Genomic DNA, 27,587 nt, shown 5'->3' with positions numbered 1-27,587 from the left:
GGAGGGAAGGGAAGTTTAGGGAATGGTTTGGATCGATGACTGCAATTTCTTGCAACAGTATGCTCCAAGCGTAAGACACCCTCAAACACTTTGAAAATTTGTGCTCCAGGATCTCAGGCTGGGAGCATACCGCGCATGATGATAAACTTATCATCGTCGAAAAACATCTAAATAAACATGCCTTTTACGTGTATTTTTATCAAATTCTTTCGGGTTGAAAATAGTTCAATCTTGGAAACAGAACAAAGCCCCTCGACGTAACATTTGCCCATCTACTGTTGTGATTTTCTTCTGAGAGCCTGTATGCAATTACAATTTATTACGGCTGCTCGGAATATGCCACAAGGTGAAAAATTATGATTTGAATTCCGGGCAAAATTAAATACGATTTTGAGGAAGTGGAAAATATTTATCTCTCGCAAAATTACGACCAAACAGATGCCAGTAACTTAAGAAATTTAGTCTAGAATATCATGGCAATCATGTTGAATTAATAAGTGGTGTAGTTATAGTTCGAAAGTATGAGTTTTGGGGTATGGAAATATTCAAGCAATTCGTGAAGAATGTCCGGAGTTTGAAGTCAAGATGCTGCAAGCCAAGTAGTCAAGATGTTTAATTTATTTTTCGTTTTCACCAACCATCATCTATCGGCTTCTTTTATATATTTAACTTTAAAAGCATTTTCAGATTTACATTTACCCCAACATTCAAAAGCGTCCGAAATTCCGAGTGGACTCGATCGATATTCAAAGCCGAAATTTCTCTCACCACATATATTCTAAGCCTGCCTAAGCTATCACTCAAGAATAAAATGCTTTTGTCTCTGCATAATTTTTGCCGTGAAAGTTACATCGTTAAGAAACCCTTCTAAAGTAATCTACCTTACCGCTAAAGCATTTAAAAATAATCCTCCCGAACGATCGCGCATGGATGCCCCTTTAAATTCCCATTCATGTTCGATGTTTTAATGTCGTTCGGTGTTCTATCGACTGATTGAGCCTTTTCTCGTTCTGTTGTTATGTCCCCCCATACAGAAATCTAAAGTCGAACTGATTTGGCATGAACTTCTCCATCAAGAGCGAATCGGGGCGTGTACCAAAACAACCGACCGGCTCCTTTTTGCGTGCGGCTCCATCGTTTGATTGGTATAAATCTGCATCTGAAACGGGGCAGAATCGCACGCGCAGTTATCCACCAGCTAAACATGGTAATTTATGGATGCTACCTAATTTTACGCTTAGCTACTTGACGAATGTGTTACAACTGCTAATTGACGATCTACTCTCAGACGTGTGACATTTAGTTCGGTCGAATTTTGCTAAGAGCTTAACAATATACTATCATTAAACGGCTAGCACTGTCATCTATTCATAGTAATTTGTCACAATTTACATCAATTTGAATCACACCCTATGGGGGTTGCGAATGTAAGCTGCAATCATTAATATTATTATCAAAGCGCGACGATTCTTTAGACAGTTGACGCACTAAAAACATATGGCTCAGATCACGGCCAATAGCTGCCTACCGTTGCCGTTCAGTGGCACCGTCCAACGTGCATGCCAGAACTTCTTCTCCAGTTCCTACCCTCATCCATCGCTACAGTTCGGCCCTTCTGCTTTGTGAACTATCCCGCAACCTAGACGGCCGCTCGGTTTTGCGTCACTAAACCAGTTCCATCGGCGACGTGATTGTAAAAATCGACCTAAAAGCCCCAAAAATCTTTACCGCAACCTTTCCGGGGCAGGCGATCAAACATTGCCAATCGACAATACGAAACCAGTCTCGGCATGTGAGCGCACGGTTCGATCAACGAACATTAATTTTCCTTTTCCGCTCTCCGAGGCGGAGGAAGCGCAGGGTTCCCAGTTCCCCGAGAGGATGTTATATCCCTCAGGGCTGCAAAATAAAAATGAAGTAAATGACATCTTTTTTATTTCGATCGCTTGTTATTTTTCGCCGCTTCGCTCAGAGTGCACCACTCGTGGCCATTTTTGGGGTGTCCATTAGTTCCGAATTCCCACACCGCTAACCCCGTAACCGTCACGCCAATGTTGGCTCCCTGTCGCTTCCGCCGGGAACCCAACGGATCAACTTTTATTTACACCAGATTGGCTCTATTGACGTTAATCGGCAGCTTGGCCAGCGATCCAGGGCCGGGAGTTCCTGGGAGGTTTGTTTTGAGAACGTCGGGCAGATCGTCCCGATAGTGCAGGGTGCTTCGTTTTCCGCTCTTGGCCCAGTGAGCTGTTGGAATGTGAAGGAGGGTATTTTTGGTTGAAATGTTTTCGAATTTGTGTTCCCCCGCAAAGACCACCGCCGCGTGGCAGAGAAACCGATCTCCACCGAACAAGAAGAACCGATCCGAAACACGCGATGAAACTATAAAGCAAACAGACTGCGCTTATAATTGTAACCACCACCGTTGCGATGTGGTGGAGTGCGATATAAAAGAAAGTTCCTATACCATTTGACTGTATAAAGTCTATGGCCACCTCATTTACGTATGTTGCGATGCTGATCCGTTCCTGCTAATTGTAGAAATCTCGCTAGAAATCGTTCGTGTGCCCAAAAGACACACCTTCACCCTTACATGGCTCGCAGCAACAAACAAAATGGCGCTCGCAACCTTCATGTTAGTTGTATTAGAGAAATGCGTACATGATTCGTTGTATGTGGTAGTTGCTGTATATGCTATACTGGTGGTAGTGTATCAATATACGTATATATGTATCCCAAACCACCAAGAAAAGTGACCGGGAACGGATGGCAGCGAAAATAGGCCTGGTATTGGGTATTGGCCATCCCTACCGAGGGACGCTCCCGTACAGCATAGGGATACTGGGTCGGTATATGTGTTACTGATCTGCGTAGTGGTTTCGGAATATATAACAGTCCACTTGTACAGCTAATCATTTTTCCTCCAACCATGGGTGAGGTAGCAAGTGCTAACGAAGCGTCCTAAAATCTATTTTTACAGCTAAGAAATATTGCTAAAAACGTTCCTAAAAAGCATTAAATTTATGCCAATCATATAAATGAAGCCATACTTTGCCAGTTTTCCATTGTATTAAAGAGCTTTAGAAGAAATATGAGCTATTTTACGATCATATTGTTAAAAGATTTAAAGTTCGACCGTTCGTACGATACAAACATCGTTTTAATTTCCCTTTTTGGACTCTTTTTGAACTATTTTCTCGCTTTTGATGCAGCTTATACAAAATTGGGAACAAAAGTCTTTTGGCCATGCGTTAAAATCCTTACAGTGATACTTGTAAATGTGTATTTTCAAGCAAGAGTTTTCAACGACAGTGTATAAAGTGTGGTCTGTTCAGTTATTTATCATGAAGTAAATTCACACGCTTTTGATGCTTTTTATACAAAATTAGTAAGAAAATAGCTCTTAGTCCCTCATGAAAATCATTACAGTGATAATTGTATAAGTATTCACTGCAAAGAATCTTCATCAAAAGTGTAAACAGTGTGAAACAGCGTAGTGAAACGAAACACTCACAGTGTATTGTGGTTAGCAATTCAGGTTCTACAATTAGTGATCTGTAGTGTTTTCTAAACCTAAAAACTCCAGGCAGCCGAAGCTTGCATAGATATGGTGGGAAAGTAAGTTTTATTCATTTACCACATATTGTTTGCATTGTTTTCTGACGTTTTCTTTCTTCGTGCGTGAAATGATGATATAAAGCAATGTGCAGCATTTTACAAATGATCGCAACTGTTTCTCCTCACCAGTAGTGGCCGTAGTGTCCGTAGTAGTACCGTGGATAGTAGTAACTACCGTAGTAGTAGCGTGGATAGTATCTAGGATAGACGTGAATGTATTTACGATAGCCGTAGCCAAACGTTTCTGCCTTGTCCATATCGTCTGGTGTATCCGCTGCATCATCAATAGTGGCTGCGATCGGTTCGTTGTTTTCTGTGGCCACGGTAGCGGCAGCTGCTGCCTCTCGTTTCACCATTATTGGACCGTTGTGGGCCGGATCGTCAATTCCTCCCGGAAAGGCAGCAACCACCGCAAGGAAAGTGCACAAGCAAAGTAACTGCAGTGGAAGATGCGTGAACGACAGTGTTGCAGATTGTTTTCCCCGAGATGCACTGTGCCTTACCTTGAACATTGTGAGTGTGGCGTTGAACGTTAATCTAATGCGCTCTGCTTAACAGATTACCCGCTTGGTTTAACAATATTTTGCTAATGATGCTTAATTTCGATAAGCGGTTGGCTTTTATACTCCGAATTTGAAGATTCTTCAGCACGTCACAAACGGCACTTGACGTCACGAAAAGTACGAGATTGAATTCCTTAAACGATGCCTTTGACATAGAAGATAGCAGCTTTTGTGTGTTTCCGTTTCGACTTTAAGCTCCCCGGGCGGATCGTTAATTGCTCGGCCTACCTTCATGTGATCCTCACAAAACATAAGATAAATTACGTCAAGCATTTCCGTAGCAGATGTCAGTCATTTGCCGTCCCAAACTTAAAGCCAATAATACACGGAATTGTGATTGATTTGATCAGTGTAGTATAGTTACGCTTTGTGATTGCTGGTATTTAAAATGATGAAAATGTTAATAAGTCCCCTCCCCATCAATTTAAAGGCTGCGTACGATTCATGGTATGAATTTGTGTGTGAGAGTTAAAGTTCGTGCGTTACGTACGTTAAAAAATGTGATGTTTTTTTCAAAGCATTCTTTTACGTTTGCATTTTTGTGTTACTTTAATTTTAAAATAAAATTGTGCAAGTGCTATTAAAATGATGGGCGTGTTAAAGTATGTGTTTATCAGGAAATGTGTCCAAGGAAGGTACGAGAGTAAGTGTAATCTTTGCGATTTTCAGTTTGCTGTAGTTTATTCGCTGATCTGTTTCGAAGTTCGTTTAACTTTTTTTCAGATAGAATATTTAAATTGGTGTGTAGTTTAGTTGTTCCATATATTCCATTATATATTCCATAGATCTACTGCTGCATGCACGTTAAATTTTCTTACCGCACTTCAGAAAAATTTTACTGAAAATTTTTGTACCAAATTCTCATTAATCCATTCAATAAAACATTGCACTTTTCTATTGAAGTTCAAGCAAATTTTTAAGCTTAAGTATGAAGCAGCAAAAAAAAAAAAATTATTTCCATTTTTAGAAAAAAAAAATGAAATTTTTATTGAATTATTTTAGTTGCACTTTTAGCAATACGGTCTGGGTGTTTCTTATAAAAAAAATTATATGCACTATTAATTCTTCATCAGAAGCATCCTCGGTTTGTTGATCGTCGTCAGAACTGAAAATCAGTAAACTTTACCATTACTGAACGGTTTTCAGTAAGTAACTTTACTGAAACAAGATCAGAACAGCAGATCTGTAAGTTTTAAAACATATCAAAACTCATGATTTAGTTATAGAGAAACGTTAATAATGTACAAGAGTCGCTTCTCGTTAAATAGATGTCCAAATTGTTAGTGATCCCGGTGTAGATCAGCATCGGTTTAACAATCAACTTGTATGAAACATTTAGAAATATGGCGATGGCAAATAGCAACCCTTAATCCCGTGATAAATTTTCAACAAAAGTTGAACAACTTTCATAATTCATTCAATTCTTTCAACGTAATTCTATCGAACATTTAAATTTATATTTAATGTATGAAAAACCAATTCTCTATTCGAGAAATAATTTATTTCAATGCTTTTCGGTGTTGATTCGCTTTGCTTCAGTACAAAAACAAGCTACCAGTAGTAACCATAGTGATAGCGAGGATAGTATCCGTAATAGTAGCTGGGATAGTAGTACCTCGGATAGGCGTAGTAGTGATGATAACCAAAGCCGAACGTCTCCGCCTTGTCCATGTCGTCCTCAGCTGCAACTGCGCTTCCTTCTTTTTGGGCGTTTTCGGGACTGTTCGGCATTCTCGGAGGTTCGATCACATCTCGCTTCACGATTCTTCCCACTGGAGCTGGTCCTGGAGCTGGCCATTGGGGTGCGTGAGGCATCGCTGACACCACCACAACGACAGCAAACAAACACAGGAGCTGGTGAGAAAAAGAACAAAACACTTAGAAATAATCAACGAATTCTTAGCATAAAAATGGAAAATTTAAACCTACCTTGAACATTGTTCTGAGGTTTGAAAGGTGCTGGGGAATTGAAACGATATTGGTGCTGGAACGCTTATTGCTCGAGGCACTTGCTATAGCTCGACTGATGCTCTTTAGAACCATCATCGCCTCTTTATATCTGAATGCCACTAAGTTCGCAATACGCATCCAAAGCAATCTCTTTGACGTCACAGGTTGCGAATAAGCCCATGTAGCGTTATGTATCTTTCGGCTCACTCGTGCCAAAAATGCGTATATGCATTGCTCATGTGACCCTAAATGATGGGTAAATAATATGATGCCTGGTATACGTTTTCTCGATCAAATATCTCATTGATATACCCACACACCGGCAACTGGAAGCATAAAACCATCAACATTATCATGATTCTGGGGCCTTTCCACCGTTTCTGTTTAGTTCGTCAAACCGTCAGACCTCAGAAGTGTAACCTTAAAAACGGTACAAGAGCATTACTCAGTGTTTATCACCTAGGTGAGAGAAAAGCCAGGAAACCAAATGGTATTTACGAATGAACCCGCTCGAACTAGTAATAAAATTGATTGATCGATAAATTACATCATTCCGACGCGTGAACCTTTAATAATCAAGAGATTATTATTTTGATGCAAAATACCAAAACTCCAAACACACAAATCCAAAAACAAACAACCGATCCCAGACACTGTAAGCCGTGCTAAGTAATCAACTTTATCGGAATTGAAATGAATTTAACTGTACGCTGGTAGAAAACTGGTTTAAAAATATTCACAAATGTAAACTCCATTGTATTCGTTTCGAGTAGAGCTCAAACTGAGGTTGTTGTAAATCGCTACAGTTGAAGAACTTTTCTTAAAGAGCACTTTATTTTATGTGCCATTGCTGAAATATGTATCATACAACGTAATGTGTAATGTCGGATAGATTAGCATTCAACCAAAAAAAAATATGATATCAAACTTCACAATATTTTTATAAGTTTACTTTGTTTTTATTAAATTATTTTAGTAGTAGTATCCATGGTAAAAACTTGGTTGATAATAATTAGGATACCCATATCCATAATAACCGGGATAGTAACCGTGATAATAGCTGGGATATGCATGGATCACCTTGTGGTAACCGAACCCGAACGTTTCTGCCTTATCCATATCGTCCTGGCTCTCAACGGCTTCCACAGCTTCCTTCGGCTCTGCTGGCGCTATCGCTTCTCGCTTTACCATTCTGGGCTGATGGACAGCGGCCCTTGGCTGACTGATACCAGCCGATACTACTGCTACGACAGCAAGCATACACAGTACCTTAAGGGGAAGGAAAGAACGCTCCGGTTATCACTCAATGAAGCGATAGGCGAAATTTATTCGTCGTTTTACCTTGAACATTTCGTGGCTGGGTTGTTAACGCTTTGCGTATTCTTTTTAAGATGTTCCCCCGGAAAGAAAGTTTCGACAACTGATGGTAGCCAAAGCATGGGAGTCGTCTTTTATATGAACACCATCCACTATTACCAAAAGCACTAGTTTGCTTGTGGTGAATTCCAATGACGTCACAAACGTTCGGTATCGATCCACGTAGGCTTGGGGAGAAATCGCCTAGATATGATAATCTTTCACTTCACAGTCGTTCCAACCAGTCGCAACATAGTTTGGCGATAATTAACATCATTGATTGCCACGCGGGGTTTATCAGAATGATCGGGGTGTTTTGTTTTTCTAAAATTTCACCAAAGGAAATCCCCAAATACGGAATACTGCTGGTAGATGTGGCTAGTATATTTGTATCTAACTTTTCCAAAATGCAAAACACATGTTCTGGTATAACCTTATTTTTCACTTGCGATGCAAAACAGCATAGTGTAATGAGCAACATTCGCAAATACCAAAGTAGAAAATAAAACATTACATGATTTATTTAGGTATATTTACTCATTGCCATTCATTTGTCTTGGTAAATGTACCCAATCTCCTGAAAACCCATAAATTGGATTACTTTAACTATGATAGTTGATCAACTAAAATGTAAGCTTCTTACAATTAGACAGAGCCTATTCGCGACTAGTTTGATCAGCAGAGAATTTGAATCAGTTATCGTACTAGTTTTAAACGGTCTGATCCGTTAAATATGATGTGCACCACCTTCAATCGAATACACTAGAATCTTGAATAAGGTATGTCTCAGTCCTCATTTTGTGAGTGTCGTCGTAGGTGCCATAGCTAAAGTCATCTCGATGTCTCGATAGGTTATAAAAAACTTAGTTTAGATTAAATTACAGAAGAACGTCGACTATCCAGGCAACTGCGGACCGCCCGGATACAGGTTAATCGATTTAAATTCGATTATTTATTAATCGATCGATTTAAAATTAAAAAATTAATAAATGAACATAAAGATGTGAGCTCAATGTTTAAGGAATGCATATGCTTTTAATATTAGAAGTTATTATTTATAAACAATATAGAATATTTTCTATGGAGTTTAATTAAATAAACGCTGTATAGAAAACATTCAAGTTCCTCTCCGAGCCAACTGGTGAATCGGTTAAAAATTCAAAACTATTCTACAATCTGTCATTTTTTTAGCTCACGGATAATCCACCCGCCGGTTAATCACGTTCCGAATAATCTATGTTCAATAAAATTGCAATTGTTTTGTTGAAATTTGAGGAAATTAGATTAAAAAATAAGAATTAATAATTCATTAAAATATACACATGTTAGACGAAACGTGTTAGTAAATAATTCATTTATTTGAACACAGTGCGCTCAAAACACTGTACCATTAAAGGCAGAAAAACAACAAAACATATCATCTGATACAGCACGGAACAAGAAACTTCTTTCAATTTTGTAAAAATGTAGTCTGTCAGTTGATTTGTTTTCATTTGAGTTCCTTTTTATTTACACACTAATCGGAACTTCACGCTCCCTTTACCAGTAGTGTCCGTATCCGTGGTAACCGTGATAACCGTGATAGTAGCGAGGATAGTAATGGTAGGGCGCGTAGTATGGAACTCCGACGTGAATGACTTTACGGTATCCGAAGCCAAACGTTTCGGCCTTATCCATGTCGTCCTGGGCCTCCACTGCGCTTTTCTGTGCAGGGGCGTCCTCTTCGACCATCGCCTGCGTTGCTTCCGGTGCCACTGCTTCGCGCTTTACGATGTGTCGCATCGGGGCCATCGGACCGTTGGGCATGGAGGCCACTACCGCGACGAGTGCAAACAGGCATACAAGCTGTTAAACGAAACGAAAACAAACAACGAACCAATTACATTCCCGTGCGATCCTTGCATTCGACCTTCTTCACTTTTGATCTTGCTCCAAACACTCACCTTGATCATTTTGCTGTGATGAAGAATGTTCTGTGCGCTAGAACCTTTCAAGATGCTTTTCGTTCGAGTGACTGATGCTGGTCCCATCCCACACGGCTGCTTTTATATCGTCCCTTTAGAAACACTTTACTCCCAGCTTTGTTCTGGATTGCGACGTCACGGAAAAGCAACGAATCTAAATTCGAATTCGGCAAACCGGTATTCGATTAACCGTTTCGAGATGTGTTTGTGAAGGCTAAGCGCCTTTTTCCCAATGGCCACAAATTTGCGTCAAACTATCGTGAACTTATTAGAATGTATTCGCATCTCACAAAACAGTAACAGCTTAAGTACGTTGGGGACTTGAGCCAACGCATCATTCGAAAATCAGAACTCAATTTGTTCAATTTCGGGTTCGTTGCTTCACTGGCGTTGATGTCATTGGTTACAAATTTGCATGCGCATTGCGTCAATTCGCATAGAAGAATATCACGCTAATTTTATTTCTTTCTTGCTGAATTATGTGCGAAACATCTTTGTAGTCATGTAAAGGTTTGTTTTGTTTGAATTTTATATTATTTTCAATAAATAAATGCTCATTTCCATTTCCATTCCAACCGTTGCCGTTTTACCAGTAGTAACCATAGTGATAGCGAGGGTAGTATCCGTAGTGGTAGCTTGGATAGTAGTACCTCGGATAGGCGTAGTAGTGATGATAACCAAAGCCGAACGTCTCCGCCTTGTCCATGTCGTCCTCAGCTGCAACTGCGCTTCCTTTTTCTTGGGCGTTTTCGGGACTGTTCGGCATTCTCGGAGGTTCGATCACATCTCGCTTCAAGATTCTTCCAACAGGAGCTGGTCCTGGAGCTGGCCATTGGGGTGCGTGAGGCATCGCTGACACCACCACAACGACAGCAAACAGACACAGGAGCTGCTGAGACAAAAAACAAAACAGGTAGAAATAATTAACGCATTCTTAGGATAAAAATGGCAAATTTAAACCTACCTTGAACATTGTTCTGTGGTTCGAAAGGTGTTGGGGAATTTGAACGATATTGGAGCTCGGAAGCTTCTTGCACAATGCACTTGCTGTAGCTAGACTGATGTTTTCGAGCATCGGAAGACCTCCTTTTATACCATAGCGAACCGAATTCACAATCCCATTGCCAAGAGTACCGTTTCAGTCCGGTTTGACGTCACAGGATCGATTCGACTGCATATAAAGCGAAAGTTCCATTTCACCCGGAGAAATTCCCCTTGGCTTATGTACATATCTTCTCTTTATACATTGTATGTAAAGCGATGCATAGCCTCAATGCGTTATGTGTGATTTCTTCATTATGTATATTTTCGGCTTTGTATACCCCTTCTATGAACTCTTTTTATTTTATTGTATGTATCTTTATATGTGTTTTATGTACCTTTGAAAGAATTGCATTCTATCCAGGATGGAAACAGGTTTTGCTTTAGTTTAACTCAGGGGTCTTCAAACTTTTCAGTCCGCGGGCCGCATTGGTTGTAACTGTGATAGCGTGACGGTCACTTACACATTACAGGGTTTTACATTAGATATCCAATTTACTGAATCACATGTACAGACAAGAAGACACAAAAACTACAAACTTTAATGAATTGCTAAAATTGGATATGGAATCGCAGGCGCAATTTAGTAAATGCCAAATCGGTCAGCCCGTTTACGTACAGGCGGATTCAAGTATTGAACTACAAAATGAAGTTGGAAATTAATCACAAGTATTTATCATCATTAATCCTAAGTTTTAATCTATATTTTGCACATGCTTTGTTTAAAATGTCGTACATTCATTTTGAATATTCTATCTCAACTCTTGAATCCGGCAGATATGGAAACAGCCCGGCCGGATTTGACATTCACTAAATTGTGAGCGCGACGTGGATATGAAATCCAGCTTTGGCGATTCAGTAAATTGTGTTGTGTTTCACTATCAATCTCCCAGTTTTTCTTATAAGCTTACGCGATTCATTAAGTTGCACTCGTCAGATTCTATCTATTGCCAAACCCTGTATCTTCCGGAAAATTTAGAGAGATGTTGCGCTCGAGATGATTTTTATTTCACAATTTCTACTATTAAACATTGCTAACTATTGCAGTAGTTAAATTGAACAGTTAAGAAATATTACAACTTTCCCAAAATAGACATTTTCATTACAATGGTAATATTAGCAATAGCGTCGCGGGCCACACTGGAGACTCTCGAGGGCCGCATGCGGCCCGCATGCGGCCCGCGGGCCGTAGTTTGGAGACCCCTGGTTTAACTGATACATTTGAGCAAATGTATTTGTGCGACTACTTGGTCGTAGTTTTTTATTTATATATTTTATCAAGAACTGCAAGACTACACTTTTAGTAATGCTTCTTCTTAACGTCAATGTATCTTGTCAACGTCTCTTACGATGTTGTACAAACTCTCATATTTATTATATTTCGTTTCATAAACAGAAAGACACTTGTAGAATAAAGAGGCAGATTGTTTTATTTTATTTATTTGTTTAGTCCCATAACGACAGCATGGAGTACAAATTCATCAAGGCATTTCCTCCTTGTCTACAGCTTATCCTAGGGGCGGCCCGGTGGCATGATGGTAGCGGCGCCGGTCTTCACACGAACGGACCGGACCAAAATCCCATCCGGACCAATCCCCCGTAGCAAGGACTGACTATCCGGCTACGTGGTAAAATAAGTCGATATGGTTCTAACGAAAAAAAGTAAAAGTACTGCCTTATCCCGGGCGTGCTCGGTGGTGAATGTATGTTGTGATACTGTTGGTAAAGTGGCAGATTAATTGTTTAAAATTAAAATCTATATGCTTTGGGTTTACCGACTCTGGACTTCAAGACAAAACAAGCACGATACTCTATTTCATTCACCCCATTCCTTCGTATCAAGAGTACCGAATATCCCGTTTTGTATTAAACATAAATCGTGATAGTCATTGTATGGCAGGTCCTCGTTGGGCTAAGAAGAATATCTTCGGAAATTATTAACTAAACCTGCCGGTCATGTACTTCATTGGTAATGTAATTCAAGGCTATGCAGTGATTTGGGATGTAGCCATACGGATTAATTTAGCATGCTATTGCACCTTATGATATATCCAAATAATACCATTTGCGCATATGTTACTCAGAAGAGTAGTAGTAGTAGTAGTGTTTATTGGTTCCATAATATTCTGTGTTATGGGTACACGGTTTTTGTTTTTGCCACGGCATACAGGTTCGATATTGTTCGATCATTGTTTTGTAACTAATTAGTCTGGCTGGTTTTTACAAAAATATATCTTGAACTATTTGTGATTTTTAATAAAACATTGTAAGGGAAAAAGGATACAAAAAACCCTTAGTTATTTTTCTGTTTCCTATTTATAACTAAGGAATGAAAAGAAAAAGAAAAGAAAGGAAAAACCCTGACCTAAAAAATAACTATAAAACTAATTACACTTAAATACTATGTCTAGAGTCAATAAGTCTAGTGCACTAGTTGTTGTAAGATCGAATTTTCGCTTGCTAAGCAGCTATTATAGTATTTTAGGCTCACACTGGAAATAAATTCTTCTAATTTGTCCATATTGGTTTTAACATGAAGTAGCCTTGTACTATACCATAATGGTTTGCTTAGAGTTATTTTTAGAATTTTGTTTTGCGTTATTTGTAGTATATTTTTATTAGTTTTGGAGCAATTTTGAAAAATCTGTGCGTCGTATGTGAGCATTGGCCTGAAACAAGCAGTGTTTAGGAGAAGCTTATTTTTTTAATTTAGTTTGGATTTCCGGTTTAGAAAAGGATACAGAGATTTTAGTATATTGCCAGATTTGATGCACGATTTTTCTATGTGGTTGTTATACGTCAGTCTTTTATCTAATGTTAGACCAAGGTATTTCACTGAGTCTTTCCAGGGGATTGTGAAAGAATCTTTATTTAAATTTTGTTGAGGTAGTCTGCGTGTTGATGTGTACCTCGTAAAAAATATGGCCTCTGATTTGATACCGTTTATTTTCAACTTCCACTTCCTACAATATCTGCTATATGATTTCAAGGCGTTATTTATTGATCTGTTTCTGGTTTCGGGGAATTTGGATGATGATGATGTAGCAAAATTGTCTGCATATAGATATTGTTCGCAGTTTAGCATTGTAGGGATATCTGATGTATATAAATTAAATAGCAGCGGGGATAACGTGCTCCCTTGTGGAATACCAGCGACGGGTACATAGGTTTTTTGATTTTACTTGACCAATGCAAACGCTATTTTGTCTATTTTCGAGGAAAGATTTAGTTAGTTTGATCAAATGTGAAGGAAATTTGCCAGATATAAGTTTGTTTAGTATCAAAAGATTTTTCTTTATCAAGCATAACTAACCCTGTTGATTTTTTTGTTTTTCTATTTATTAGAATATTTTTTGTTAATCTGTGTAACTGATAGGTTGTAGAGTGTACTGCCTGAAACCCAAATTGATATTTGGGAATTATTTTCTTACTATCTGTATGAGAACGAATGTGTGTTACTCAAAAGAAAAAATGATCCATTGATCCAGTTTTGATGAATAATGGTCGTCGTGCTATGAACAAAAAGAGCAGTTATATCACAGTTATATGTGCGTTGTCGATTAATTGAAGAAATAAAATATTCTAAAAATAGTTTTAAACTGATCGTCACACACACAAATGTTCATTCCTAATGCATTCGTTGATGTTTTGATTCGTTTAAGTAGCAAAGGTAACGCATTGCTTGAAAACGAAGCAGTTTGGAAATAAATATTTTAGCTATAGAAATAGAAATCAATATTTGATAACTCAGACGATTGGAATGTACAGTCGAGAATTGTGCTATCAACGGCTTCCACAAAAGCTGGTTATCATTGGAACTCAAAGACCTCTAAGAGAAAGATAATCTTCCATCTGTAAATTTTATTAGCCTTTCTTTTATTTATTTTTGTTTATAGTATTTAATTGGTTGCAAATGTATTGTTCTTTCATACTAATACCTGATGTTTAATAAAAAAAAATCAAATTCATTGCCACATTTGGTGTCTGTATGATTTTATTATTGTACTTGTTGTTTCCTAGTAATAGTAACCACGATAGTAATTGTGATAGCCTGGATATCCATAGCCGTAATAACCGGGATAGTAACCGTAATTGTAGCTCGGATAAACATGGATCACCTTGTGGTAACCGAACCCGAACGTTTCTGCCTTATCCATATCGTCCTGGCTCTCAACGGCTTCCACAGCTTCCTTCGGCTCTGCTGGCGCTATCGCTTCTCGCTTTACCATTCTGGGCTGGTGGACAGCGGCCCTTGGTTGACTGATACCAGCCGATACTACTGCTACGACAGCAAGCATACACAGTACCTTAAGGGGAAGGAAAGAACGCTCCGGTTATCACTCAAAGAAGCGATAGGCGAAATTTAATCGTCGTTTTACCTTGAACATTTCGAGGCTGGGTTGTTAACGCTTTGCGTATTCTTTCCAAGATGTTCCCCTGGGAAGAAAGCTTCGACAACTGATGGTAGCCAAAGCATGGGAGTCGTCTTTTATATCTCCACCTTTCATACCGAAAAACGTTAATTTTGGTGTGTTGGTTGGAGCAGACACCAAATACGATACGAAGCTTACAAAAGACGTCACAAAGCTTGTAAATTGCTGGACAGGTTTTTGATTTGGACGGGGAAAAGGGTTTTACTTCTCTGCGCACATTCTTTGGAAATTCCCGATCTAGATGGAACCTGAGTATTATGTATAAATTTGCCACTTTGCTTTACATATCCTCGGTAGAATGTCGCTCATTTATAGAAATGGTGTTAATTTACTCATGTGAATTAGATAGTGCTGCACCATGCACGCGTTCAGTCTATACTAAACCAAAATTAGGGAATTCTACGCCTTCCAACTTTTTCGAATAACAAGAGCATTAGCGTTAATTTATTGTTCGCAGCTAATTATACAAAAACGTATGGCAAATCATATTACCGATCGTTGATTGATGAATCATTTTATTTGTTTATGGCTTTTAATAAAGGCGCAGTGAAAATGTATATACTACTAAAACAACTCTAAACATTACGACTTGAAGATTTCAAATAATTTAAAAATTTGTAAATTATTTTTATATTTATATAAATGAAATGGTTTCATCTTTCAGAAATACAACCAATGCTGCATGATGTTTGAAAAAAACCCATATCTAACCTATTTTGGAATTTAGATACAAAATTGTTAGACAAATTTAGGCTTTATTATTGATTTGATTTGTGGTAGCAATGCTTAGTGATTGAATAGACAAAACTGAAGAAGAATGCTCTAGAATTGGTCCCCAATTGTCGAATGTAGTCAGTCCTTAATTTCGAACACTGTTGGCGCTCCGAAATTAGTTTCATCTCTGTCGGATATCGTTGTCTAGCCCCGCGCTTCGTATGACACCTTCGTAGGCTATATTGAAGAATAGACAGGAGAGTCCGTCCCCTTGCCTCAGACCCTTGTGAGATTCGAACGATTCCGACAACAGATTCGATACTCTCACCTTGCACTGCACCCTGTTCATGGTGGACCCTCCAACAGCCGGATCAACTTCCCAGAAAAAATGGTTCCGTTGCATAATGTTCCATAGCTCTATGGTATCGCTAAGGCTGTCTTAGAATCGATGAACTGGTGGTGCGCAGGGATCTGGCGCTTTCGACACTTCTGGAGGATCTGCCGAAGAGTGAAAATTTGGTCGGTGATTAGTTTAGGAGGATTAGCCTCCAAAAAAAACCAAGCTTGGAAACCGACTTACCGACGAAATTTGTAGCGAGGGGTGCAAGTCTGCAGAACAGAATCTGGGACAGGATCTTATAAGCGGCGTTGAGGACCGTGATGGCACGAAAATTCGAGCATTCTAGCCTGTCTTCCTTTTTGCAGACTGAGTGAATGACATCAAGCTTCAACTCCTTGGATAGTTCTTCCTGCTCTCTGATTCTCACGATCGTTGGATTGGTGAATTGGTGAGTTGGTGCATTTTGACGGACATCCTCTCAAGTCTCATCTGGAAGAGCTCGGCCATCAGCCCAACGCTGCCAGTAGACTTGTTGTTCTTAAGCTGCTTGATGGCGCTGAAAATCTCCTCTAACGATGCGTCAAGAATATTAAATTTTATGAATAGTAATAAAAGAATATTAAAAGTGTTAAATACGAATAAATACTGCATACGAATGCCATTATGACTTTCATTGTTTTCGTCGTGTTTTAAGACTTTATTACAGCACAATTATCGGAAGGACCGATAGTCAAGCAGTTATCTTGAATGAAATGAAGTGAACTAAAACAAACTCATGCAGAAGGTGTAAAATTAAATAAAAACGTATGGAAATCTAAATAAACGTTAAAACATACAAATAAACGACCATGAAAACATATACTACCATCAACGAATGCTTTAACAGCTAGTTGAATCTAAATCAGGCTGATTGTAATAGTGTGGAGAATTATCTCAAACATGTTGACCGATAATTTGGGTTTAGAAAATCGATTTATTTCTTATTTTTTTTGTGTATGTACAACTGAATCCTCGATCTCCAAACACTCCCTTTACCAGTAGTGTCCGTATCCGTGGTAACCGTGATAACCGTGATAGTAGCGAGGATAGTAATGGTAGGGCGCGTAGTATGGAGCTCCGACGTGAATGACCTTGTGGTATCCAAAGCCAAACGTTTCGGCCTTATCCATGTCGTCCTGGGCCTCCACTGCGCTTTCCTGTGCAGGGGCGTCCTCTTCGACCATCGCCTGCGTTGCTTCCGGTGCCACTGCTTCGCGCTTTACGATGTGTCTCATCGGGGCCATCGGACCGTTGGGCATGGAGGCCACTACCGCGACGAGGGCAAACAGGCACACAAGCTGTTAAATGAAACGAAAACAAACAACGAACCAATTACATTCCCGTGCGATCCTTGCATTCGACCTTCTTCACTTTCGATCTTGCTCCAAACACTCACCTTGATCATTTTGCTGTGATGAAGAGTGTTCCGAGCGCTAGAACCTTTCAAGATGCTTTTCGTTCGAGTGACTGATGCTGGTCCCATCCCACACGGCTGCTTTTATATCGTCCCTTTAGAAACACTTTACTCCCAGCTTTGTTCTGGATTGCGACGTCACGGAAAAGCAACGAATCTAAATTCGAATTCGGCAAACCGGTATTCGATTAACCGTTTCGAGATGTGTTTGTGAAGGCTAAGCGACATTTTCCCAATGGCCACAAATTTGCGTCAAACTATCGTGAACTTATTAGAATGTATTCGCATCTCACAAAACAGTAACAGCTTAAGTACGTTGGGGACTTGAGCCAACGCATCATTCGAAAATCAGAACTCAATTTGTTCAATTTCGGGTTCGTTGCTTCACTGGCGTTGATGTCATTGGTTACAAATTTGCATGCGCATTGCGTCAATTCGCATAGAAGAATATCACGCTAATTTTATTTCTTTCTTGCTGAATTATGTGCGAAACATCTTTGTAGTCATGTAAAGGTTTGTTTTGTTTGAATTTTATATTATTTTCAATAAATAAATGTTCATTTCCATTTCCATTCCAACCGTTGCCGTTTTACCAGTAGTAACCATAGTGATAGCGAGGGTAGTATCCGTAGTGGTAGCTTGGATAGTAGTACCTCGGATAGGCGTAGTAGTGATGATATCCAAAGCCGAACGTCTCCGCCTTGTCCATGTCGTCCTCAGCTGCAACTGCGCTTCCTTCTTCTTGGGCGTTTTCGGGACTGTTCGGCATTCTCGGAGGTTCGTTCACATCTCGCTTCACGATTCTTCCCACTGGAGCTGGTCCTGGAGCTGGCCATTGGGGTGCGTGAGGCATCGCTGACACCACCACAACGACAGCAAACAGACACAGGAGCTGCTGAGACAAAAAACAAAACAGGTAGAAATAATTAACGCATTCTTAGGATAAAAATGGCAAATTTAAACCTACCTTGAACATTGTTCTGTGGTTCGAAAGGTGTTGGGGAATTTGAACGATATTGGAGCTCGGAAGCTTCTTGCACAATGCACTTGCTGTAGCTAGACTGATGTTGTCGAGCATCGGCAGACCTTCCTTTTATACCATACCGAACCGAATTCACAATCCCATTGTCAAGAGTACCGTTTCAGTCCGGTTTGACGTCACAGGTTCGATTCGACTCCATATAAAGCGAAAGTTCCATTCCAATGGGAGAAATTCCCCACAATTTCGCTTACATATTTACTTCAGTTTGCGTACAAAATGTAGGAAATGGTTTTTATTATACGCAATAAATTGGTAAATGGTCATCAGATATTTCTTTGTTGGTCCTTTATTTGTTTGTTTCTTTTTGCTCAACAGTGTGTCCACCACATAATACATGCTTGATGAATTATCAGTAGTTTGTAAACAATACATCGACCATTGCTGAAATCAACATCAACGAAAACCTTTCTTGATTTATCAGTACTTTGTTAACAATATATCGAATTATCAAGTTTAATTAATGCGAGTAAACTAAAACAAATTTTAATGAAATAAGTGTTGATTTGTTTGTGTTTAGTGTCAAAGTTACAGTAATTATTTTGATGATGAAATGAGCAAATGATTATAAACAGTTTTGTTGCAGACGCAGACTTTGTCGCATGCTTTGCGCTCTGGGTTGTTTGCGCCATGCGACAACATCCAGATGTGTGCGTGACACAGGTGCGTCGCTTACGGGTCAATGCGTGATTGACCCGATATCAACGCGTATGCGTAATCGACAGACTTCGGGTTGAGCATCAGCGGTGAGCAGACGTGCTGGCAACCGCTGCCGCACGTCACAGTGTTTTATCTATTTATTGTTAATAAATGTAATAAGTTAACGTACAAACAATGGTAAACGATCTGTGCTTCCGCGTCCATCCGTCCGAACCCCAAGACATAACAAGTTTGTTTTTATTTTAATGTTTGTTTAAATCATCAACGATTTTCACATCTTTCTTTAGCTGTGATTTGCTTTGCATCTAACTATTCTGGGTTGATAATTCGATGCACTTTGCAGACTGATTCCAGCAGATATCGCTGCCTCAATAGAACCTTAAGGAAGAAAAAATATTACATGATCATATGATAATCTCTCTCTAATTTGAATTTTCGTTTATACGTTGAACGATAAAATCTTGGGATTTTATTCAAATTATTTACTTTATTTATTTTCTTATTCAAAACAATCTTCACGACGGATAGCATTCGTAGGTGGTAGTGATCTACCATTCCAGATTTAAGCGATTAACTTTTAAAACAAATCGATTTCAAGAATTCTTTTGTTGGAATTCCAAACCATATCGAGCAAATGACGTCACAAAACCCCGAAATTAGTCGACAGGTTTACGACAACAATGTGAAAGGGAAACTTTTTGTTTAGAACAAATCGATTACACTAGAAGAACTATTTTATATTTGCGTCAGAGTAGAATATTAATATTGAATAGAGCTAGCAATAATTGATCTTGATAATAATTTTAATAAACAGTCAGTTCAGTAGTTTATTTAGTCATTTATTTTCTCCTTTCGCCAACTAACGAAATATCTTTGAAATACTTTGTTTTATAATTATTATTAAAATTTATCTATTAAGCTCATTTAACTTAATGATTTTATCGAAAATGAACCTAAGCATGTCCTTAACATATACAATAATTCTTACATAGGGTTGGAAATCTATCCGGAAATCTATATCAACAAAAGGTCCAATCGATTAAAGTAGCTCATGATCGGCTTCAGTCCATCAACTGCCGGTTATAGATCTATTTCCAGCAATATTATGTTAATCGCACAGCTGATGTCAACATTTAGTATTTGATAATTGAATGATTAAAAAACAATCAGCAACATTGTTGCTGTAAAATGCTGCTTTTTATTAAGAGAATAGAAGTGTGCATGAAATATGATCACAAGGAGATATTTTATTTACTCGAAGTGTTCTCAATAGAGTTTTTGATCCCTTTAAAAAATAATAAATAAACATAATGTTTGATATTCTATTGGAAAAAAAACATAGGTTTACTATTTTATAAAAAAGATGTTTTTATTTTTATCAACTTTTATATGTACAATCGAAGCTTCACCCACGTGGTTCACCAAACACTCCCTTTACCAGTAGTGTCCGTATCCGTGGTAACCGTGATAACCGTGATAGTAGCGAGGATAGTAATGGTAGGGCGCGTAGTATGGAACTCCGACGTGAATGACTTTACGGTATCCGAAGCCAAACGTTTCGGCCTTATCCATGTCGTCCTGGGCCTCACTCGCGCTTTCCTGTGCAGAGGCGTCCTCTTCGACCATCGCCTGCGTTGCTTGCGGTACCACTGCTTCGCGCTTTACGATGTGTCTCATCGGGGCCATCGGACCGTTGGGCATGGAGGCCACTACCGCGACGAGGACAAACAGACATACAAGCTGTTAAACGAAACGAAAACAAACAACGAACCAATTACATTCCCGTGCGATCCTTGCATTCGACCTTCTTCACTTTCGATCTTGCTCCAAACACTCACCTTGATCATTTTGCTGTGATGATGAGTGTTCCGAGCGCTAGAACCTTTCAAGATGCTTTTCGTTCGAGTGACTGATGCTGCGCTAGAGACAATCATATCCTTTTATACAAATTCGACAAAAAGTCGTTGCCGCTTACAATCGGACCAATCTGATTCGCAAAACATGCCACTGCGGGAAAGCGCACGGTGAAACGTTTACATGGAAAAACCGGTATCGGCAGCCCCGCATCCCCCATATGGAGTTGTGACGTACACCTGCTGGACGCTCATTTGCATTGTGTGCGGTTTGGATTAAATTTGCGTCATTGTTGGTAGTATTTTCATTGAGACCGCCGGAAAAAAGTAAAGCTCATTTAAATTAATCGCTTTGCTAGGTCTCGCTAATTTAATAGCTTTATACGGTGATCCTAGATCTTGGAGTTAGATGTTGCAACTGTGGAATGCCGTTGGTTGTGTTTATTGTGCAATTGATTCTTGATACGAGATGGAGTTAAATCAGAATTCACGGGTTCCGATAGCTATTCCAGGCACCAAATTAGATCCAAAAACTTTGATGCAGAAGGCATAAACGCCACAGTAGAAGTTCTTGGGACTGTCACTATGATAAGCAGTATATCTCTATAATTAACATTAAGTCATTGTGAACGGAGGTTTCATAAAGTTTAATAACTAATCACAATAAGGTCCAGACTACCGGCTTAGTGGTAATGGTGTCGATTTTCACACGCAAGGACCGTTACCAACTCCTATCCGGTAGGATCGACTATGCAGCTAAACCTGTGCGTGTGATGGGACTTATCGTCGATATTCAACACCGATGGAGTTATTAAGATCATTCTGCTGTGGAATATCGAAAGTTCATGCATTTTTTTTTTTTTGTTATCATCTCGGTTTTACGACTTTGGTCAGAAGAAACAATTTAACGTTAAAGCATAGCTTTATCGTGACATGTCTCTTTAAAATATTAACAACTTTCAGATGAAATGCTGGCCAGGGCATTTTGGTGGTAAAAATGAAGAATTCGCAACAAAGAACTTGTGATATGGACGAAATTTTACACAATATTGGATATTCCAAGGTTTCGCAAATATGACTTGCGAAAATTCTAGTGCTCCGTTCATGGGTTAGCATGAGTCATTGGAGTTAAAAATGTAAGCCACTCTTCTTTTTTTTCCACTTACGTAAAATCATTCTCACCCGCCCAGCCCACTCATCGCCCAATCATGCTTCGATAAATGTGTCACCCACAAAATATGCAATTCATTTTTCACACTTTGTCGTTAATGAACGCGGTAAACAATTGATAACCTGCCCACGCCAAGGAGGGGGCATTCTCTGCAACAGTTTGCACCGTAGCGTATCACAGCTTATTAAACTAAATAGTTTACTAAACTAAATACAGCAGTGCCGAAGTTCCACCATGGTATCGATAAAGAGGTTTTTCTCATTAGAATTATTAAAGATGTTTCCCCCCCTTCGGCGACATTTATGACGGGCGTTGTATTGTACCTGCCCTCGCGCATAAGAACGAGTTGGTGTTAACGAAAGCCGGCCCCGGCTAAGCATTTGGCTGGTGAAATCCAGTTTCCCCATGTCGCGCCGAAATGTGATAAATTAATGTTTGACCAAGAACTTTGCTGACGTCAGTGAGAACGCGACAAGATTCGGTATAAAAACCATTTCTCCGATCCCATTCCGGTGTCAGTTTTCAATCGCACCTCCCGAGGGTCACAACGTTCGGAGATACACCGTGAAAATAGCTGTTGTGCAATTATGCTGAAGGTAAGAACGGTCGCTTTGCTGCAAATGGACACGAACCCGATCGTTGCTAACAATTGCTTTCTTTCTCACCAGTTTGTCTGTGTACTTGCCCTGGTGGCTTTGGTTAGCGCCGCACCACAAATCAGAACAGGGTTCCAGCCTGCGTTACCGGGCCAGTTTGCCGGGGTTCAACAACCTGCTCCGCTCCCCGTACGTCGGGTGCGTAACGTGGACGCCACCGAGGTAAAGAAAGTGATGGAGGAAGCTAACGCTTCGGATGCTGTCTCGATCGATGCTGAAAACAAGGACGATATGGATAAGGCTGAAACGTTCGGGTTCGGGTATCATCACTATTATCCCTCCTACGGATATGGTGGTTATGGCGGATATGGCGGATATGGCGGATATGGCGGATATGGAGGATATGGCGGATATGGTGGCTATGGATACAGCGCATATCCCAGTTATGGCTATGGTGGATATGGTGGATATGGTGGATATGGTGGATATGGTGGATACGGCTATCCCGGCTATGCCTACAACTACGGTTATGGAGCTCCATGCTAAATCACCGCTACAAATCGGCAAACCCACAACGTCCACTGTACCTGTCCAATAATTAGGATGCTCATAATCCATAAAATGTATGTAAAAAATAGCAAATAACAAATACCTTTTATACAAATGCTGCTAATAACCCGTAAATATTGAAAATGATTTAAACGTTCGTTTTGAACGACAATGTACAACTTCAATAAAATACCTTTCAACAATCAAGTGGTTTGATGTCGTGTTATTAAATTTGGAACTTTATTTAACTATGAAATGTCGATAATCAAAAAGATTTTTATTCTTTTCTATTGTCTCTCATTACACAATCGTTCATAAAACAGTCTTAAATTGTTACATTTATGTTATATTGTTAAGCAATTTAAATCGTCCATGAAATATTTTCTTATGTTTTCTTACTTGATTTCTTACTATCACTTACTTTATTTTGATTTTTTCTTTATTGGTTTCTTGCTTGATTTAATCGTACATCTACATAAATATTTTAAACAATTTTATAACCTGTATTTCAACATATTCGAAACAAAGACGTGGAATTAAAACAAGTGATAAAACATATCACAAGTTAAAATACATTAATTTTGGTCGAGTCTTTGGAAACCCCTTGACAGATATGAGAATTTCTTGAAAGATATGAAAAGTTGTTGTTTAAAGCTCAAAATTGTTTAAAATTTCTTTCTCTTCGTAAAAAAAAAATAATTATTATTGTTTGTTGTTTAAAAGACATTTTTTTGTGAGAGAGAATATAGTTGCATGTTCCACGAAGGAATTTACCACGTGACAGAAACAAAGCGTAATAATAAATGAAGTGTTTATATATATTTTTTTGTTTAAACCTTTGCAAAACATATCTTTATGATCTTAACAAACCATCAATTACATACTAAAATAGGCTAATGAATCCAAACATTTATTACAATTTTATCTGAAACTCCAATTTTGCTGTAAGACAATTTAATATATACCATTAAATATTCATATATTTATAATATTCCACTTCTATAATAAAAAAAAACATTGTTTAATACTTGTTTGTCTCAGAAAAGCCAAACTTGGTTAATTTATTCTATAATCAGCTCATTTAAATTTCAACAGACAAAAAAGTGTCTCGGAAACCCTTAATTCAGGTGTTATACGAATAAGATGATGAGTTTGCACGATTTTTTAAAATTTTATTTTCTATTTTATATTTCATGTTACTTTAAACCTTTTCCTTCAAAGTCATTGTTTTGACATGACATTTTATCAAAATTCCCCTACATCACTTGGTAAGGCCCTTACAACCCTTAACTCTTAGCCTCAACAAAAATTGATAATATTATCACGGTGACACGGCGCCGAGCTATTTACTCACACACTCTTCTATTACACCAAAAAACGTTATTTACTTTTGTGCCAACACAACGACACACTGCTAACCCGGCTGGAACCGGAATAAAGATATAAATTAACCATCTTAGGACAGTGGAAAAAATCTCCGAAAATCCCGAAATATCATGTATCCGCATTAGCTAGTCTTCTGCGCTGTTACTGCTTAGACAACAATGCGTCCCATTGATGGATGTGGCTGTGCGCCGATGAAGAGCTATGCGCGTGAAACGTTCGGGCCTAATGATCTCACTGCTCTTTTCGACACTCCCTTATTCTCCGACAGGTGGATTGATCCGCACAAGTGAGTTTGTTCGGGGGGCGGTACTAAACGCACCGGCCGTTTGGGGGTCCGATGTGGGAACTACCAGCGAACCAGTCTGGATACCGCTCGGGCAAGGACTGGACATGATGGGCATGCTGGCGTACCTTGTCTGCGTGAAGTTGCAGCCGTTCGGGACCGATCGGGCTCTGGTGCGAACCGATCGCGCTGCTTCGCAAACGGTGACGACATCAGCCGCAACACGTGCCGATATGTTTCCTTTCGATGGCCACTTAGGATGCTGGTTCGGTTGCTTCACCCACAAGCTAACGGAGCCGATAGCCCGTCGGAACGCACACAAACGCTCCAACGGCGTTTTATCTACACAGCGCTGCCGGACTGATGGGAACCGGCCGCATGGTATCAGCGCAACGGTCGAGAATTCCGGCGGATGCTAGATGAAAAGTATGTAAACAATCGTTCGTACTTACAGCCCGCATCTTTGGATCGTCACCGTTTTTTTTCTTTTCGGTGGAGCCGAATAAAATACATAGCGATGATCACCGACCACAACCGGGTCCCCTGTGCGAGCGGACGCGTGGTACCGACGGGGATCTTATAAAACGGACCTGATGCTCTAAGCCCAGGGTCAGTAAGAATTTCGTCGAATTTCGGAAAAGTATTCTCCATAGTCTTGCCAAACCGCCACCGCCAAGTGAAGTAAACACCGCGTAAGGATGCAGAAGATCAAGGCAAGAGTGTTTCTGGTGCTGCTTCTGCTTATGCTGTCGGGGATTGGAACTACCGAGGGTTTTCCGGTCGCCCTACCCAACATCATCGATGCGCCTCGCCACAAGGACGACAGCATCCCGTCGGCTATCGCCGGCAATCCGAGACCGTTGCTGGATGGGGATGTAAGTGATCTTCGCAGCCCGCCGGAACTGTATCGATTGATCCACAATAACGCACTTCCATTTCCTTCCTCCGTACAGGCCAAATCGATCATCTACGATCTCGCGGCAACCATCACCGACGAAGGTTTCGACGCCATGGAGTCGACCAACATCGGCTTCCTGTGGAATCCGCTGGCAGGCAGATTCAATCCCTTCTGGTAGATCGGGCACCGTCTATCGCGGCGGATATAAAGGGCATCAACGGCTAGCATGACATGATCGCCGGCATGGCGCTGGGCTACGGTAGTCCAATAAACTCTCGACAGACGTGTTGCGAGTTGTGCATTTAAGGCTTGTGATAGTTTCAATCGTGTGATAAGTAGCAGTAAGCGACGTCGAAATTAACGCCATGTACCACTGTTGTTTTGTTTTGTTAAACACTTGGGAGGTAATAAACAATCTCATATTTGTTCTTCAAATTTTTTTTGGTAATCTTTTAAAACAAAAACAAATTGACAAAGTGAAAAAAAAGATGCTGAATTATTGCAATGAAGTATCTTAAGTAACTGTTTAATTTCTACCGGCGATAATTGGCCTGGAGCGATCGGTTTTTAATTTTCTACTGTTTAATTGAAAGTTTTCCTTGTAATTACATACTTTTCAAACCCATTGGAATGGAGATAGATGACACTTGGAATGTTTTAAATCAATTTTTGTTTCACGCTCAATGCAACATTAGTATGCAAAAGCTAGGCTAGATGGAGTGCAAATGAAAAGCGTTGTGCCAACAATTTTTTGCGCTTCGTTTGGTCACTATATATTTGCGCTCCCGGTCTCCCCGAGTGCAACTCTCATTCAAACACTGCATTTGGCGCGCAAAGAAGAGCCGTTGTACCAAATTGTTATTACTAAACGAATAAAGCATATAATTACAAGCACATTCCCTAATCTACTAGTCACAGGTACGATTTGTTTGCATTTGTTTGCGCTTGAAGGATTGTTGACTAGTGTTTCTGCTTTACGTTTGCGCCTTACAAACCCAAAAATGCTTTGACACAACGCTTGGATTTGCGCTTCGATTTACGCTCCATGTAGCCTTCAAGGTACGAGGTCTCTGTGTGTCTATATGCTTAAATCCTTAAACGGCTTGTTGGAGGATTTGATTGACAGCACGTGGTGGCGGTTTGGTTTAGGGTTTTTTGGGCCGCCCCAATATCATTTCTACCCTATTTAAAACCCTGGAGTTTGTACTGCTGTAGTTTATGAGTGCTTTAATACCAATAATAATTACCTCTAATTGCTCTAATATTAATCAATTTAATATTGATTTGACTTCAATAATATTCTGCAAAGATTACCAACGTTTTGGAAAATTAAAATAAGTGAAATTGCTGTTTCATTATTCCCTAAACTTCCCTTCCCTCTTCTTACCTGTCTTAAGTAACATTAGTTCAAGTAAGAGGACTCTTATCCTACGTTTGTTTGCAAACTACGTCATCCACATTGTTGGAAACAACAATGCTGCGATTGATGAAACAATCCTTAAATGTTCTTTGTAAAACTCTGTACGTCATCCTTTCGTGTTTTTCCTTCATTTTGTTAACTAGGAAGTACGTTGTTTTTTAATAAGCGATTTAAAAAAAAATTGACTTCTGGAACACAATTTAGTAACATCATGTAACAATAATCATATATAAAAAAATGACTTAATAAAAACCATTTTGATGAGCGATGGTTTTTTAAAGTTTTTGTTTGATCAATGGA

The 27,587-nt window shown here is 39.5% G+C and overlaps 8 protein-coding genes across 8 annotated transcripts; 1 reads left to right on the top strand and 7 right to left on the bottom strand.

Annotated features, from left to right (window-relative positions):
* Positions 1-3,740: 3,740 nt before the first annotated feature.
* Positions 3,741-4,130, bottom strand: LOC128715266 (uncharacterized). Its single transcript, XM_053810147.1, has 2 exons — positions 4,122-4,130; positions 3,741-4,055 (listed from the first exon to the last, which is right to left on the bottom strand). The coding sequence occupies exons 1-2, from the start codon at positions 4,128-4,130 to the stop codon at positions 3,741-3,743; spliced, it is 324 nt and encodes a 107-aa protein (XP_053666122.1).
* A 1,602-nt stretch (positions 4,131-5,732) lies between these two features.
* On the bottom strand, positions 5,733-6,119 carry LOC128714577 (uncharacterized). Its single transcript, XM_053809450.1, has 2 exons — positions 6,111-6,119; positions 5,733-6,035 (listed from the first exon to the last, which is right to left on the bottom strand). The coding sequence occupies exons 1-2, from the start codon at positions 6,117-6,119 to the stop codon at positions 5,733-5,735; spliced, it is 312 nt and encodes a 103-aa protein (XP_053665425.1).
* Positions 6,120-9,026: 2,907 nt separating this feature from the next.
* On the bottom strand, positions 9,027-9,439 carry LOC128714904 (uncharacterized). Its single transcript, XM_053809785.1, has 2 exons — positions 9,431-9,439; positions 9,027-9,332 (listed from the first exon to the last, which is right to left on the bottom strand). Exons 1-2 carry the CDS (start codon positions 9,437-9,439, stop codon positions 9,027-9,029), a joined length of 315 nt encoding a protein of 104 aa, XP_053665760.1.
* Positions 9,440-10,037: 598 nt separating this feature from the next.
* On the bottom strand, positions 10,038-10,424 carry LOC128714841 (uncharacterized). The gene is made up of 2 exons (XM_053809721.1): positions 10,416-10,424; positions 10,038-10,340 (listed from the first exon to the last, which is right to left on the bottom strand). Exons 1-2 carry the CDS (start codon positions 10,422-10,424, stop codon positions 10,038-10,040), a joined length of 312 nt encoding a protein of 103 aa, XP_053665696.1.
* A 6,586-nt stretch (positions 10,425-17,010) lies between these two features.
* LOC128714109 (uncharacterized) lies at positions 17,011-17,423 on the bottom strand. The gene is made up of 2 exons (XM_053808985.1): positions 17,415-17,423; positions 17,011-17,316 (listed from the first exon to the last, which is right to left on the bottom strand). Exons 1-2 carry the CDS (start codon positions 17,421-17,423, stop codon positions 17,011-17,013), a joined length of 315 nt encoding a protein of 104 aa, XP_053664960.1.
* A 598-nt stretch (positions 17,424-18,021) lies between these two features.
* On the bottom strand, positions 18,022-18,408 carry LOC128713314 (uncharacterized). The gene is made up of 2 exons (XM_053808175.1): positions 18,400-18,408; positions 18,022-18,324 (listed from the first exon to the last, which is right to left on the bottom strand). The coding sequence occupies exons 1-2, from the start codon at positions 18,406-18,408 to the stop codon at positions 18,022-18,024; spliced, it is 312 nt and encodes a 103-aa protein (XP_053664150.1).
* A 2,157-nt stretch (positions 18,409-20,565) lies between these two features.
* Positions 20,566-20,978, bottom strand: LOC128715101 (uncharacterized). Its single transcript, XM_053809982.1, has 2 exons — positions 20,970-20,978; positions 20,566-20,871 (listed from the first exon to the last, which is right to left on the bottom strand). Exons 1-2 carry the CDS (start codon positions 20,976-20,978, stop codon positions 20,566-20,568), a joined length of 315 nt encoding a protein of 104 aa, XP_053665957.1.
* Positions 20,979-22,742: 1,764 nt separating this feature from the next.
* Positions 22,743-23,297, top strand: LOC128715278 (uncharacterized). Its single transcript, XM_053810159.1, has 2 exons — positions 22,743-22,751; positions 22,824-23,297. Exons 1-2 carry the CDS (start codon positions 22,743-22,745, stop codon positions 23,295-23,297), a joined length of 483 nt encoding a protein of 160 aa, XP_053666134.1.
* The last annotated feature ends 4,290 nt before the right edge of the window (positions 23,298-27,587 follow it).

Source organism: Anopheles marshallii, chromosome 3, assembly GCF_943734725.1.
Source record: "Anopheles marshallii chromosome 3, idAnoMarsDA_429_01, whole genome shotgun sequence".
Classification (NCBI taxonomy): domain Eukaryota; kingdom Metazoa; phylum Arthropoda; class Insecta; order Diptera; family Culicidae; genus Anopheles; species Anopheles marshallii.
This window is presented reverse-complemented; position numbering and strand designations above follow the sequence as displayed.